Source organism: Odontesthes bonariensis, chromosome 24 (genome assembly GCF_027942865.1).
Source record: "Odontesthes bonariensis isolate fOdoBon6 chromosome 24, fOdoBon6.hap1, whole genome shotgun sequence".
NCBI classification, from domain to species: domain Eukaryota; kingdom Metazoa; phylum Chordata; class Actinopteri; order Atheriniformes; family Atherinopsidae; genus Odontesthes; species Odontesthes bonariensis.
The window spans coordinates 2347313-2361404 of NC_134529.1; the positions used below are offsets into that span (position 1 = coordinate 2347313).

At 45.9% G+C, this 14092-nt stretch overlaps 1 protein-coding gene across 2 annotated transcripts; it reads left to right on the plus strand.

Moving 5' to 3' along the window:
• Positions 1–3497: 3497 nt before the first annotated feature.
• txlnba (taxilin beta a) lies at positions 3498–13704 on the plus strand. 2 transcript variants are annotated; one of them, XM_075459649.1, is made up of 9 exons: positions 3498–3600; positions 4719–4804; positions 4899–5048; positions 5550–5744; positions 6899–7018; positions 8510–8584; positions 10724–10816; positions 11370–11465; positions 12803–13704. In XM_075459649.1, the coding sequence occupies exons 1-9, from the start codon at positions 3513–3515 to the stop codon at positions 13670–13672; spliced, it is 1773 nt and encodes a 590-aa protein (XP_075315764.1). In that variant the 5' UTR covers positions 3498–3512; the 3' UTR covers positions 13673–13704. The 2 variants fall into 2 exon arrangements, with proteins under 2 accessions (XP_075315764.1, XP_075315765.1); XM_075459650.1 differs by lacking the exon at positions 8510–8584 and adding an exon at positions 8632–8706.
• The last annotated feature ends 388 nt before the right edge of the window (positions 13705–14092 follow it).

The following is a 14092-nucleotide window of genomic DNA, read 5'->3' on the forward strand; positions in this document are numbered from 1 at the left end:
TTTGGCTCTACTTTATGTGGGATGAGGGGGTCGGGGGGGGAGGGGAGCTGGTCCTGAATGATATGAAGGTGATTAACAATAGAAAGTGACAAACAAACACTGAAAGCCTGTGTTAGCATGTGTTAGCCTGTGTTAGCCTGTGTTAGCGGGTGTTAGCGTATGTTAGCCTTTGTAACTGTGTGTGTAACAGGCCGTATGACCATATTTGGACGCTCTCAGAATAGATGATACTACAACAGGTGTGTGTGTGTGTGTGTGTGTGTGTGTGTGTGTGTGTGTGTGTGTGTGTGTGTGTGTGTTGACTGGCTCAGACGGCTAATTTTAACTTGACAGATACAATAACTGTGCAACAGTCATGTTGCGACAGAACTGTGATAAACAGATAAACAGCTGCTGGGGGAAGAGAATGGGGGACCAACCGGAACCAACTGGAACTGAGTTTAGGGGGACCAACCGGAACCAACCGGAACTGAGTTTAGGGGGACCAACCGGAACCAACCGGAACCAACCGGAACTGAGTTTAGGGAGACCGACAGGAACCAGACAGAACTGAGTTTAGGGGGACCGACAGGAACCAGACAGAACTGAGTTTAGGGGGACCAACCGGAACCAGACAGAACTGAGTTTAGGGGGACCAACCGGAACCAGACAGAACTGAGTTTAGGGGGACCGACAGGAACCAGACAGAACTGAGTTTAGGGGGACCAACCGGAACCAGACAGAACTGAGTTTAGGGGGACCGACAGGAACCAGACAGAACTGAGTTTAGGGGGACCGACAGGAACCAGACAGAACTGAGTTTAGGGGGACCAACCGGAACCAGACAGAACTGAGTTTAGGGGGACCAACCGGAACCAGACAGAACTGAGTTTAGGGGGACCGACAGGAACCAGACAGAACTGAGTTTAGGGGGACCAACCGGAACCAGACAGAACTGAGTTTAGGGGGACCAACCGGAACCAGACAGAACTGAGTTTAGGGGGACCAACCGGAACCAGATAGAACTGAGTTTAGGGGGACCAACCGGAACCAGATAGAACTGAGTTTAGGGGGACCAACCGGAACCAGACAGAACTGAGTTTAGGGGGACCAACCGGAACCAGATAGAACTGAGTTTAGGGGGACCAACCGGAACCAGATAGAACTGAGTTTAGGGGGACCAACCGGAACCAGATAGAACTGAGTTTAGGGGGACCAACCGGAACCAGATAGAACTGAGTTTAGGGGGACCAACCGGAACCAGATAGAACTGAGTTTAGGGGGACCAACCGGAACCAACCGGAACTGAGTTTAGGGGGACCGACAGGAACCAACCGGAACTGAGTTTAGGGGGACCGACCGGAACCAGATAGAACTGAGTTTAGGGGGACCAACCGGAACCAACCGGAACTGAGTTTAGGGGGACCGACCGGAACCAGATAGAACTGAGTTTAGGGGGACCAACCGGAACCAGATAGAACTGAGTTTAGGGGGACCGACAGGAACCAACCGGAACTGAGTTTAGGGGGACCGACCGGAACCAACCGGAACTGAGTTTAGGGGGACCGACCGGAACCAGACAGAACTGAGTTTAGGGGGACCGACCGGAACCAACCGGAACTGAGTTTAGGGGGACCGACCGGAACCAGATAGAACTGAGTTTAGGGGGACCGACAGGAACCAGACAGAACTGAGTTTAGGGGGACCGACAGGAACCAGACAGAACTGAGTTTAGGGGGACCGACAGGAACCAGACAGAACTGAGTTTAGGGGGACCGACCGGAACCAGACAGAACTGAGTTTAGGGGGACCAACCGGAACCAGACAGAACTGAGTTTAGGGGGACCAACCGGAACCAGATAGAACTGAGTTTAGGGGGACCAACCGGAACCAACCGGAACTGAGTTTAGGGGGACCGACAGGAACCAACCGGAACTGAGTTTAGGGGGACCGACCGGAACCAGATAGAACTGAGTTTAGGGGGACCAACCGGAACCAACCGGAACTGAGTTTAGGGGGACCGACCGGAACCAGATAGAACTGAGTTTAGGGGGACCAACCGGAACCAACCGGAACTGAGTTTAGGGGGACCGACCGGAACCAGACAGAACTGAGTTTAGGGGGACCGACCGGAACCAGATAGAACTGAGTTTAGGGGGACCGACAGGAACCAACCGGAACTGAGTTTAGGGGGACCGACCGGAACCAGACAGAACTGAGTTTAGGGGGACCGACCGGAACCAACCGGAACTGAGTTTAGGGGGACCGACAGGAACCAGACAGAACTGAGTTTAGGGGGACCGACAGGAACCAACCGGAACTGAGTTTAGGGGGACCGACAGGAACCAACCGGAACTGAGTTTAGGGGGACCGACAGGAACCAACCGGAACTGAGTTTAGGGGGACCGACCGGAACCAGACAGAACTGAGTTTAGGGGGACCGACAGGAACCAGACAGAACTGAGTTTAGGGGTCGGTTCCAATTAGCTAAGCTGTTAGCGTTAGCTGCTGCTAAAGGAGAAAGGAACAGCAAAAACTCCTCAGAAGCTGGTGTACGTCACCTTTATTAGCTAAGCTGTTAGCGTTAGCTGCTGCTAAAGGAGAAAATAACAGCAATAACTCCTTAGAAGCTGGTGTACGTCACCTTTATTAGCTAAGCTGTTAGCACTAGCTGCTGCTAAAGGAGTAAATAACAGCAATAACTCCTCAGAAGTTGGTGTACGCCACCTTCATTAGCTAAGCTGTTAGCGTTAGCTGCTGCTAAAGGAGTAAATAACAGCAATAACTCCTTAGAAGTTGGTGTACGTCACCTTCATTAGCTAAGCTGTTAGCGTTAGCTGCTGCTAAAGGAGAAAGGAACAGCAAAAACTCCTCAGAAGCTGGTGTACGTCACCTTCATTAGCTAAGCTGTTAGCGTTAGCTGCTGCTAAAGGAATAAATAACAGCAATAACTCCTCAGAAGTTGGTGTACGCCACCTTCATTAGCTAAGCTGTTAGCGTTAGCTGCTGCTAAAGGAGTAAATAACAGCAATAACTCCTTAGAAGTTGGTGTACGTCACATTCATTAGCTAAGCTGTTAGCGTTAGCTGCTGCTAAAGGAGAAAGGAACAGCAAAAACTACTCAGAAGCTGGTGTACGTCACCTTCATTAGCTAAGCTGTTAGCGTTAGCAGCTGCTAAAGGAGAAAGTTTATTCATTAAAGTTTATTCACTCGTTGTACAGAGCAGTCTGAGGCTAAATCCGACTCTGTCAGCATTTATAAGTGAAATGTTCGGTTGAAGTCCATCTGTTCTGTGTCCATCAGTAAGTCTGAGGATGGAGACGTCAGTGAAAGCAGCGGAGGTGTTGGTGGCCCCCCAACCTGACGGGGTGTCCTCTGACTCGGACTCGTTTAACCCCATGTTGGACTTCCGGCGGCGGCTGGATGACATCATCAGCGCGCACGGCTCCGCGGTCGGCCTCCTGGACAAACAGGCGAGTCATTTACAGATTTAACCAGAAGTTTAGCTGCAGGCTGCAGCTGGATGTGAAAGATGTTCTGTGTTTGGGTGGAGCAGGTGGAGGCAGAGGCGGAGAAGATGAAGGAGGCCAAAGGCGACCTCACGGCTGCCGTGGAAACGGGTGAGGCAACATAATGATGCTGCCAAAAGTTAAAATTAATTCATTAATCCTCATTAGCTTCCATGGTTTTTAACCATCTTTTTGGTTCATTTTTACTTTACACAAATTCAACTTTATTCATCAAAGGTTTCTACAGAATCGGGTACCAAATATACTGGAAAATAGATCACATACAAACACGAACAGCTATTTATTTTAGATGTTTTTTAATGTATTTTGCAAGAGAATTAAAAAAGATCATCCTGAATTTAAGACTATAGGATAAGCTCAACAAAAACCAGGTTCTACTTTTCTTTTAAATCCAAATCTGTCATCTAATTTAACAGTTCTGGGAGGAAAAAATATGTTAAATCTGATTATATTATTATTAATTATGGTATTAAAGTTGTCAAATCTACCTGAAAGTAGGGCCAAATTAGACTGAAAGTAGGGTCAAATTAGACTGGAAGTAGGGCCAAATTAGACTGAAAGTAGGGTCAAATTAGACCGGAAGTAGGGCCAAATTAGACTGAAAGTAGGGTCAAATTAGACTGGAAGTAGGGTCAAATTAGACTGGAAGTGGGGCCAAATTAGACAGGAAGTGAGGTCAAATCTGCCTGGAAGTGGGGTCAAATTATACAGGAAGTAGGGCCAAATTAGACTGGAAGTGGGGCCAAATTAGACAGGAAGTAGGGCCAAATTAGACAGGAAGTGGGGTCAAATTAGACTGGAAGTAGGGTCAAATTACACTGAAAGTAGGGTCAAATTAGACTGGAAGTAGGGTCAAATTAGACTGGAAGTAGGGTCAAATTAGACTGGAAGTGGGGTCAAATTAGACTGGAAGTAGGGTCAAATTAGACTGGAAGTGGGGTCAAATTAGACTGGAAGTAGGGTCAAATTACACTGAAAGTAGGGTCAAATTAGACTGGAAGTAGGGTCAAATTAGATTGGAAGTGGGGCCAAATTAGACTGGAAGTAGGGTCAAATTTGACAGGAAGTAGGGTCAAATCTGCCTGAAAGTAGGGTCAAATCTGGCGTAGTTTTCTTCTTTTAGCACTTTCTGAAGAGCCTTTTAATAAAATAAAGATCTTAAACGGGTTAAGACCAGCTGACCACCACGAACTGCTTCCTCTCTGCAGACGTCTCTCTCATCAAGCAGAGCCTGAACAACCTGTCCTCTCCCGAGGAGAAGCTGGAGGATCTGGTGAGGAAGTACGCCGAGCTGGTGAGAAAGCCTTCCTCCTCCTTACTGTGACCTTACCGATCAGCTGTGACCTCAGACAGTGGTGATGGTGCGTGACGCCGCCGTGTGTTTGCAGGCGTCGCTGCGGCGCGGTGACGAGCAGCGGCTGAACGCCCTGCAGCAGAAGATGTCCGTCCTGCAGGCCGAGCGGCGCAGCAGCGTCGCGGCTCGCAGCAAACTGGAGACTCTGTGCAAGGAGCTGCACGCTCACTACTGCACCGTGAGGGTTCGTATGGAGGCCTGCCGGCATGCACGGCACTCTCACCGGGCTTTACGTTTCCACGGAAACAGCCGATGAATGATGGCGGCTGATGGCAACTAAAAATACACCTGAAATCAGACACTCGAGGGTTTGGCAGCGCCTGCAGAACGTCACGGCTCTTAGAAATAGAAACAGTAAAAGTAAAAGTACTGTTACTTCAGAATAATATGACTCAAGTAAAAGTAAAAAGTAATCATCCAAATAATTACTTGAGTAAGAGTAAAAAAGTGCTCGGTGAAAAAACTACTCAAGTACTGAGTAACTGTTGAGTAACGTCTGATTTATTTGTTAACACAAGCATTCAATCAGACAGACAAAAATACTAAATAATCATCTTTAGGCAAATTTATGGAAGCCTGTTTCCGCCACTTAATAAAAATAAATAATGAAACACTATCTCATAATAGTGAACTTCCTTTCCTCAGGATGTAGCTGTAATGTTTAAGGTTCTGTTCCCTCCCGCAGGTGGAAACTCTGCAGCGCTGCAGGGACGACGAGGAGAAGAGGAAGGAGATCACCAACCAGTTCCAAGAGATGCTGACGGAGATCCAGGCTCAGATCGAGCAGCACAGCGCGCGAAACAACAAGCTGCGCAACGAGAACACCAACCTGACCGACAAGCTGGAGAGCCTCATGGGCCAGTGTGAGCGCCGCGAGGAGGTAAGAGGAGGAGTCTGCAGACAAATATTCCTGTTCACAAAGCTGCAGCTGCAGTCACTCAGCGGGGTCACATGGCACCGAAAGGATCGGATTAATGGCTAAACTACAATCAGACTGAGTTATTAAGTGCATGTAGACACCTTAATCTGACTAAGAACTGGATCGGATGGGATTCAGACCCCGAGATAACTGGGCTGAAAGTCACTCTAAACCTGCTTGTAGACGCTGAAGCTCGTGGTGAATCAGACTTTGCGTTCTGCGCATGCTCCAGATGTTTTCCCGGGGTCGTGACCCGGAAGTCAAAGGAGACGATATTCCTGTTGTTGTCGCCGTCAGAAAGAAACAAACAACGCGATGGAGAATGCTCCGTTGGGCATCGAGTTTGTGCAACAAGCAGCTCATCACAGACCAAATGTAGAGGGACGTAGCTTCATCTGGCTCTGCGTTCTCCATCTTTCTCCAATGCCTGAGTTTGTTGTTGTTGTTGGTGGTGAAGAGGTCAACAGGAAGTGGCTCTATTAGCAACAGCTGGAATGGGTACAGCGCCACCTATCATACCGGGGTATGACACGCTTTGTGCCTCTGATCCCATTCATTCAGACGGCTGCCGACAGCCGCGCCTGTTACGGTGTTTGCTGCTCGGTCTGCACAGCAGGCAGTGATACGAAGGGAGAGAAAATAGGGCCAAGAGATTGTGAGTCTGACTTTTTCCTGGAGAACCATTTTGTGATGCAAATGCTGGAAAAGCTTTTTCCAGCAGGAGGAAGCACCGTGCCATGGGGCACAAGTGATGACCAAGTGGCTCCGGGTCCATTTCCAGGAAGCTAAATCCCACTGACAAACAAAACCCACAAATTCTGACTAATTCCAAACACTAATCATGCATCAGTGGGCGGCCATCAGGATCTGGGCCAGACACTGACCGACAGGTCTAAAAAAATAAGGACTAACACTGGAAACACCAACTCGCTGCATTAACTGGATGTAAATGTGAACAAAAGCTTTTCATTTCAGTTCAAAAAAGTAAAACAAAAGGATCTAAAAACACCGAAGCAGCAAACTTTATTAAGATGAATATTTGTGAGTGTGCAGATCTGAACCGACTGATCGATGGAAAACAATCAGTAACAGTTTGTGTCCTGGTCTTCCTGCAGAGTTTGGAGAAGATCAACAAGCACCACGACCTGCAGCTGAAGCTGACCGAAGCCAAGCTGCAGCAGGCCAACGCGCTGCTGCACGAGGCCGAGGAGAAACACAAGCGGGAGAAGGAATATGTGAGTAAAAGCCCGAGTTCCATCACAGCTGGCTCACAAATCACAGTTTCAGGTCATTGTGTGGAAAAAAAGGGCTTTTAAGTAGGGCTGGGCGAGTTAACTCGTTATTATCGCGTTAACTCGTTAATTATTTAATGCCAATAAATATTTTATCGCGCATTAACGTAGGTTTTATTTTTTAATTTTTTTAATTTTTCAAATTTTTTACATTTTTTTTAATTTATTTTATTTTGTAAAAGTCTGTTGCTCACAGGCTTTTATTCTGTAAAAGTCTGTTGCTGTCTGCTGTGGAACAGGAAAAGAAAGTAATCGGCGGATCCACCAAACATGGAGAAGGGTACGGAACTTTTACTCGGCCATTTTCATTTTAAAGTTCTTCCAGACGGCGGAGTCGACAGAACCAAAGTCATCTGTAAACTCTGCCAAGTTGAATTGTCTTCTCAGCGTAGTAGTTCCAGTCTAAAATATCACTTAAAGGCAAAACACACAACTGATAGCAGCAAGTCATTCAAGGAAACAGACAGTGGAGCGAGGCTTCTACATAAAAACTACAGAAAGATGCTGATGTTAAAAGTGTGTTTGCACAACAAATGTTATGGCACTTTCATTCATATGGCAGCACATTTAAAATAAAGCTAAATGCTAAAAGCTAAAAGCTATACACTACTTTTGGATTCTGCGTACAAATGAGATTAATTGCGATTAATCAGGGAAATCATGTGATTAATTAGATTAAACATTTTAATTGTTGCCCAGCCCTACTTTTAAGATGTCAGTTTGTTGGTTATCATTGATGTCATGCAGGAATACGTACTTCACAAGCCTGTGTTTGAGGTTTAATAACTTCTCTTAAAGTAATAAACCATGAAACAAAGGTTAATTATAGGAAGAACGTGGAGTCGTGAGCTGCTGGAGCTCCATGAAAGCTAAAGGCTTCCATGCATCCGCAGATCCTGTGACGGATCGGTGCTTTTGGTTGACTTCACAGGTGTTTTCATCACCTGGAAACTCAGCCCATGAGCAGACGGCGTTGCTTTAAGAGCAAATAACGGGTCCTTTTTTGACCTTTTCCAAAGCTCTGACCTCATGGAAAACGCCACAGAGAGATGGAAACATGGCTCCATTTTGGGGGTTTAACCGTGTGTCCATTCAGGATAAAGATGGGAGGAGAAATCAGCTCATGCTTTACAGTCTCAATGATTATTAATTATGAAAGGGAACATTGTGAACACATGGTTTAATATGTGTAATCACCCAGGTGTAACTGCAGAACAGAGTTAATTAAAAAGTCACTTATTGTTCAATTTATGGGTCTCATTTACATCATTTCCCTCATATTTCACAGTGGCTTCCTCCCATTGTTGCAGGCAGCCATTTTGTGTTTTATGTCCATCTCAGTGCATAGAGCTTGATGATTAATAACCCAGCAGTTATTACTCTCACTGTGTGCAGGCTGTGCACACTGACTGTGTGTTGTCTCTGTCGCCGTAGTTGCTTAGGGAGGCTATTGACAAAACAAAGAAATGCTTCGCTATGAAGGAGCAGGAGCTGACCATGAAGAAGAAGGTAAAGACTCGTCTGTAACGCGTCTCTGTCTGTTCTCTTCTAACCAGTTACTGGTTCAGGCCGCTGAGGGGAAACTGCAGGCTAAGACTCTCAGAGAGCAGGGGACTGTGATGCAGGCACAGGTGAATATTCCACCGGGACAGGTAGCACGCACCGGGCCGCTAGGAGCAGCCGCTGTGCTGGAAACCGCAAACTACATACTACAGAGGCTGTGTTCGAAACCGAAACCGCCTACTTCCCTACTAACTTCAACTTTTTTAAGTTCCCGGATGCATACTAGATGCTCTGAAATGTTGAGTATGCATCATGAGGTTACTACTCATACTCAAACTACCCAAGATGCAACGTAACGTGACGTCGCCGATCGTCATTTCCTGTCAAAACGGCAGTTTCAAGCTAGCTACAACGAGGGTAGGTTCACTTCCTGTTTTCAAAACAAAAGCACCAATTGTATGGTAATGGCTTTCCCTATGATAAAAGGCAACGGGTATTTTATTTTGTGAAAATAACAGGAAGTGCGTTGCTCACTGCGGCTAGCTTTAGTAGCGCTGAATTCATGGGAACAAAATTGTAAACAGCCGGTATTTTGTCAGGTTTTCAACACGTTGGGGATCTAAACGACTACTTTCTCTCCTGAAAATGTTTCAAATGTTGCTAAAGTTTACAGAGTTTAGAGCTTAAGGGAAATCAGCTTCAGGCCGGCTGATTTCAGCTCGGGCAGGAGTGCAATGCATTGTGGGTAAATGATCTGCATACTGTCTGATCGATGAGTGTGGCGTTTCCAAGTATGTAGTAGGCGGTTTTCGAACACGCTACTAAAGCTAGCCGCAGTGAGCACTTCCTGTTATTTTCACAAAATAAAATACCCATTGCCTTTTATCATAGGGAAAGCCATTACCATACAATTGGTGCTTTTGTTTTGAAAACAGGAAGTGAACCTACCCTCGTTGTAGCTAGCTTGAAACTGCCGTTTTGACAGGAAATGACGATCGGCGACGTCACGTTACGTTGCATCTTGGGTAGTTTGAGTATGAGTAGTAACCTCATGATGCATACCCAACATTTAGGAGAATCTAGTATGCATCCGGGAACTTAAAAAAAGTTAAAGTTAGTAGGAGTAGTAGGAGAAGTATGCGGTTTCGAACACAGCCAGAGTCCCAATACACCCGGCCCACATTTTTCCGATGTGCTCCAACATGACGCGTCTTTATGCAGAATCACTTCAGTCACAGATGTTATCAGGGTTCAGACAGCAGCAGGTGAAGGTCAGATCCAGGTGTGCTGAGCTAAAGCTAAAGCTAAAGCTAGCTAAAGAGCAGGTGATCTGAAACAGCCAACCAGCTGGAGCCACAGCAGTTTCTTCTTTCACCGACTTCTAACTGATGTGGTTGATGTGTTTTCTTCAGATAACAGATAACAAACATTTCCTAATTAATCCCAAAGACTAAATCACTTGCAGTTGGGCTTTAAACACTTTTAGGGGGTCAACGTTTAGCCTCAGGCCAGAAATATGTTTGCTTTTTAATCACATGTTCATGTCAGCAACGTGCTACCGACCCCACTTTCAGTCAGATTTGACCCTACTTTCAGTCAGATTTGCACAAACTACGCTCCAATTAAACAGAATACGTGAGGCAGCCCTGATAAACACACATTTCCGCAGTTAAAGGAAAGTATATTCCTGGCCTAAACCTAACCAAGTAGCACTGACTTGTTTGGAGCAGACAGGAAACAAACTGATTAACTTATTAAAACTCGGAATCGCTCTTTATTGGACTGTTTCACTGTATTCATATATGTAGTCGTTCTATGTTTACATCCACAAAGTCAACGTGTGTCGTAACATTTTCTGACATCAGTTGTGTTTTCATGTGTGAATCTGTTGACATTAATCTGGAGATGATGTTGCTTTTATCTAAAAAGAGTCAATACTGTTAAAATGGTTTCAGGGACCCGTTTCCCTTCGTCTCAGGATGACTAACGTGATTAATCTCTGTGATATGTTACTCTGGGAAAAGGATTGATAAGTAATAAGTAAGCTGGGGCATGCGTCGGCATGTGGGCGTGTTCCTGGAGCATGTGGGAGGGTTACGTTTGGAACGGCGTGCTCGTGTCTGACGCGGTCTTCTTGGTCCACAGCTCGCCCTCTACGCCGAGAAGTTCGACGAGTTTCAGGCAACGCTGGGCAAGAGCAATGAAATCTACGTGCGCTTCAAAAAGGAGATGGAAAACGTAGGTGGAGACGTGTTGATGCCAAAGTCAAAGTGTGGTCACACTGGAAAAAATCAAAGTCTTACCAAGTATATTTGTCTCATTTCTAGTCCAAATATCTCATTACACTTAATATGAGACACAACTGCCTAACAAGCATCATTTCAGCCAGATATAGGGACTTGTTTGAAGACAATACATCTGGAATATCTTGTTAAATGAAAAAGTCTTGAAAACAAATTGTTTTGAGTCACATATCATATGAAACAAGCTTTTTTTTTTACATTTGAAGAGTTTTTTAAGCTAATTTCAAGATCACTTTTATCTCAAAAGTCCTAAATATCACATCTTATTTCAAGAAATCTTGACAAGCCGATTTCCACTAGTTCCATTGGCAGATTTTTTTGCTTATTTCAAGCAAAAACGTCTTTTATTTGCTGTTTTTTTACTTATTTTTTCCAGTGCATTTACGGTGAAACGGTATAAATCTTCTGTTCTCTGAAACATCGACAGGATTCACTGGAGTTTTCACTGGCAGAGCAGCTCAGATATTTGAAACTTTCGTCTTTTTCAGATGTCGGAAAAAATGAAGAAGATGGAGAAAGAGGCAAACCTGTGGAAGGCGAGGTTTGAGAACTGCAACAAGGCTCTCAACGACATGATGGAAGAGGTAAGTGAGGAACCTGTTTGTGACCGGCCTCGATAAACATTCTTATTTCACTTCTTTAGGTCAGTGACCAATAGGAAGCCTCAGCTGACAGTATTAAGCCATGATTAGATGTGCTTCACCTTCTTCCTGCGTAGGACCTAAATACAGGCCGATGTTTGTTTCCTGAGATTCCAAGTTGAATCAGTTTGACTTTATTTATACAACAAAGACGTCTGAAGGTCATTTACAGAAAGGAGGAACCTTTATAGTATAATTTGGTTCCAAAGCCTCGAAGTAACAGATGCATGGAGCAGTTTTCCTGCATCACTCTGAGACAGGATGTTCCTGATTTTAACAATATTACGAAGGTGAGAGAAGGCAGTCCTAGAAACCTGTTTTATATGTGAGTCAGAGGACAGATCCTGGTCAGAAATAACTCCAAAGGTTCCTCACTGTAGGACCAGAAGCCGAGAAAATACCATCTAGAGGAACTATATAACCAGACAGTTTCTCCCTGAAGCGCTCAGGTCCAAAGATAACGACTTCAGCCTGAGTTTAGAAGCAGAAAGTTCTGAGTCATCCAGGTGTTATGGCTGTGTTCGAAACCGCATACTACACACTACATACTACATACTCATCGTCAGACAGTATACAGAGCGTTTACCCACAATGCATTTCGCTCCTGCCCGAGCCGAAATCAGCCGGCCTGAAGCTGATTTCTCTTAAGCTGTAAACTCTGTAAACTTTAGCAACATTTGAAACATTTTCAGGAGAGAAAGTAGTCGTTTAGATCCCCAACGTGTTGAAAACCTGACAAAATACCGGCTGTTTACAATTTTGTTCCCACGAATTCGGCGCTACTAAAGCTAGCCGCAGTGAGCTAACGCACTTCCTGTTATTTTCACAAAATAAAATACCCGTTGCCTTTTATCATAGGGAAAGCCTTTACCATACAACTGGTGCTTTTGTTTTGAAAACAGGAAGTGAACCTACCCTCGTTGTAGCTAGCTTGAAACTGCCGTTTTGACAGGAAATGAGGATCAACGATGTCACATTACGTGGCATCTTGGGTAGTTTGAGTATGAGTAGTAACCTCATGATGCATACCCAACATTTCAGAGAATCTAGTATGCATCCGGGAACTTCTGCTTACTCAAACTCGCATACTAACTCAGAAAGTTAGTATGAGTAGTAGGAGTAGTAGGAGAAGTATACGGTTTCGAACACAGCCTATGTCTTTAAGACATGCTTGTAGTCTGACCAACCTGTTGGGTTCATCTGGTTTCATAGATAAGTACAGCTGAGTATCATCAGCATAGTATCTTACATTCTCTGCCTCTGACCGTCTCCTCTTTCAGAGAACTGAGAAATCCAAAGAGTACGAAACCTTCGTCATGAAGATCCACAAGCTGGAGATGCTGTGCCACGCCCTGCAAGAGGAGAGGAAAATCCTCTACGCCAAGATCAAGGATGTCCAACACTGCAACACCAACCTCCCATCACACCTCCCCAACCTCGGTGACAAACCCGAGGACGCCGACCCATCGGGCCTTCTGGCTCCTGAGGAGATGCAGCAGCTCCAGGAGGAGGACCCGGTTCTGACGGAGGACATGGCCCGTCTGAGGCAGGAGCAGGCCAAGCTGCAGCAGTTCGCCGACTCGCTGTTCAACGCACCCGACGGCAACGACAAACAAGACGAGAAGGAAGAGTTGGACCTTGAGGAAGATTTGGTTTCTTCTGCGTTTGTCCAGTTCAAAACCAAACCAGTTCCAGTACCTGCGCAGGTGGAAGATTCTGATGAATCACCTAAATCTGAGGAGGTGCCAACACCAGAAGGGCAGATGAGCTCAGCACCAACAGAGCCACGTCCAGAAGTGGAAGCCGACAAAGAGATCCAGCAGCCTGCAACACGAGAGCCCGAGAGAACTGATCCAGAACCTGAGGTATCCAAGGTCCAGATCCTGGAGGAGACCGCCAAGGCAACTGAACCAGCACAGGTGCCAGAAGAACCAGCACAGGTGCCAGAAGAACCAGCACAGGTGCCAGAAGAACCAGCACAGGCGCCAGAAGAACCAGCACAGGTGCCCGAAGAACCAGCACAGGTGCCAGAAGAACCAGCTCCACCTTCCGAAGAACCGCCCCAACCTTCCGCCTCCTCCGTTGCCAATTCTTCCAAGAAGCAGGCGCCAAAGAAGAAGAAGAAGCGGAGCGGCAAGAGCGCGAGTTAAGCCGCAGTCTGTGGGCCCGTGTGGTGTTAGCGTGAGGAAAAAAGTGCATGTTTGCGTGTAACTGGAGTGTTTCTGTACCTTTCTGAAGTGTTTTTGTAAAGGCTGAAGTCTGTAGTTTGTCCCGGCTGGTGCAGCTGAGGAGTTCCAGCATCACCGGGTGAGGACGGACAAATAAACCAACTGTTTTACAGTTTAATGTCACAATGAGGATCCAGTTGGGCCCGACGGAGGGAAAGTAAGGCCTCGCTCCAGTTTAACATTAAAAGAGCCGTCAGAAGTCTGGCCTTGGGTAGAGCAATGTGAGAGTTAACCACTGGCTGGTATCCATGCCGGTAAATAAAGAGAAAACTGATGCTTTAGGTAGACTCAAAGTGATTCATAAGAAGTCGTAAATATATCAGTCTTTCTCCCGTTGTATCA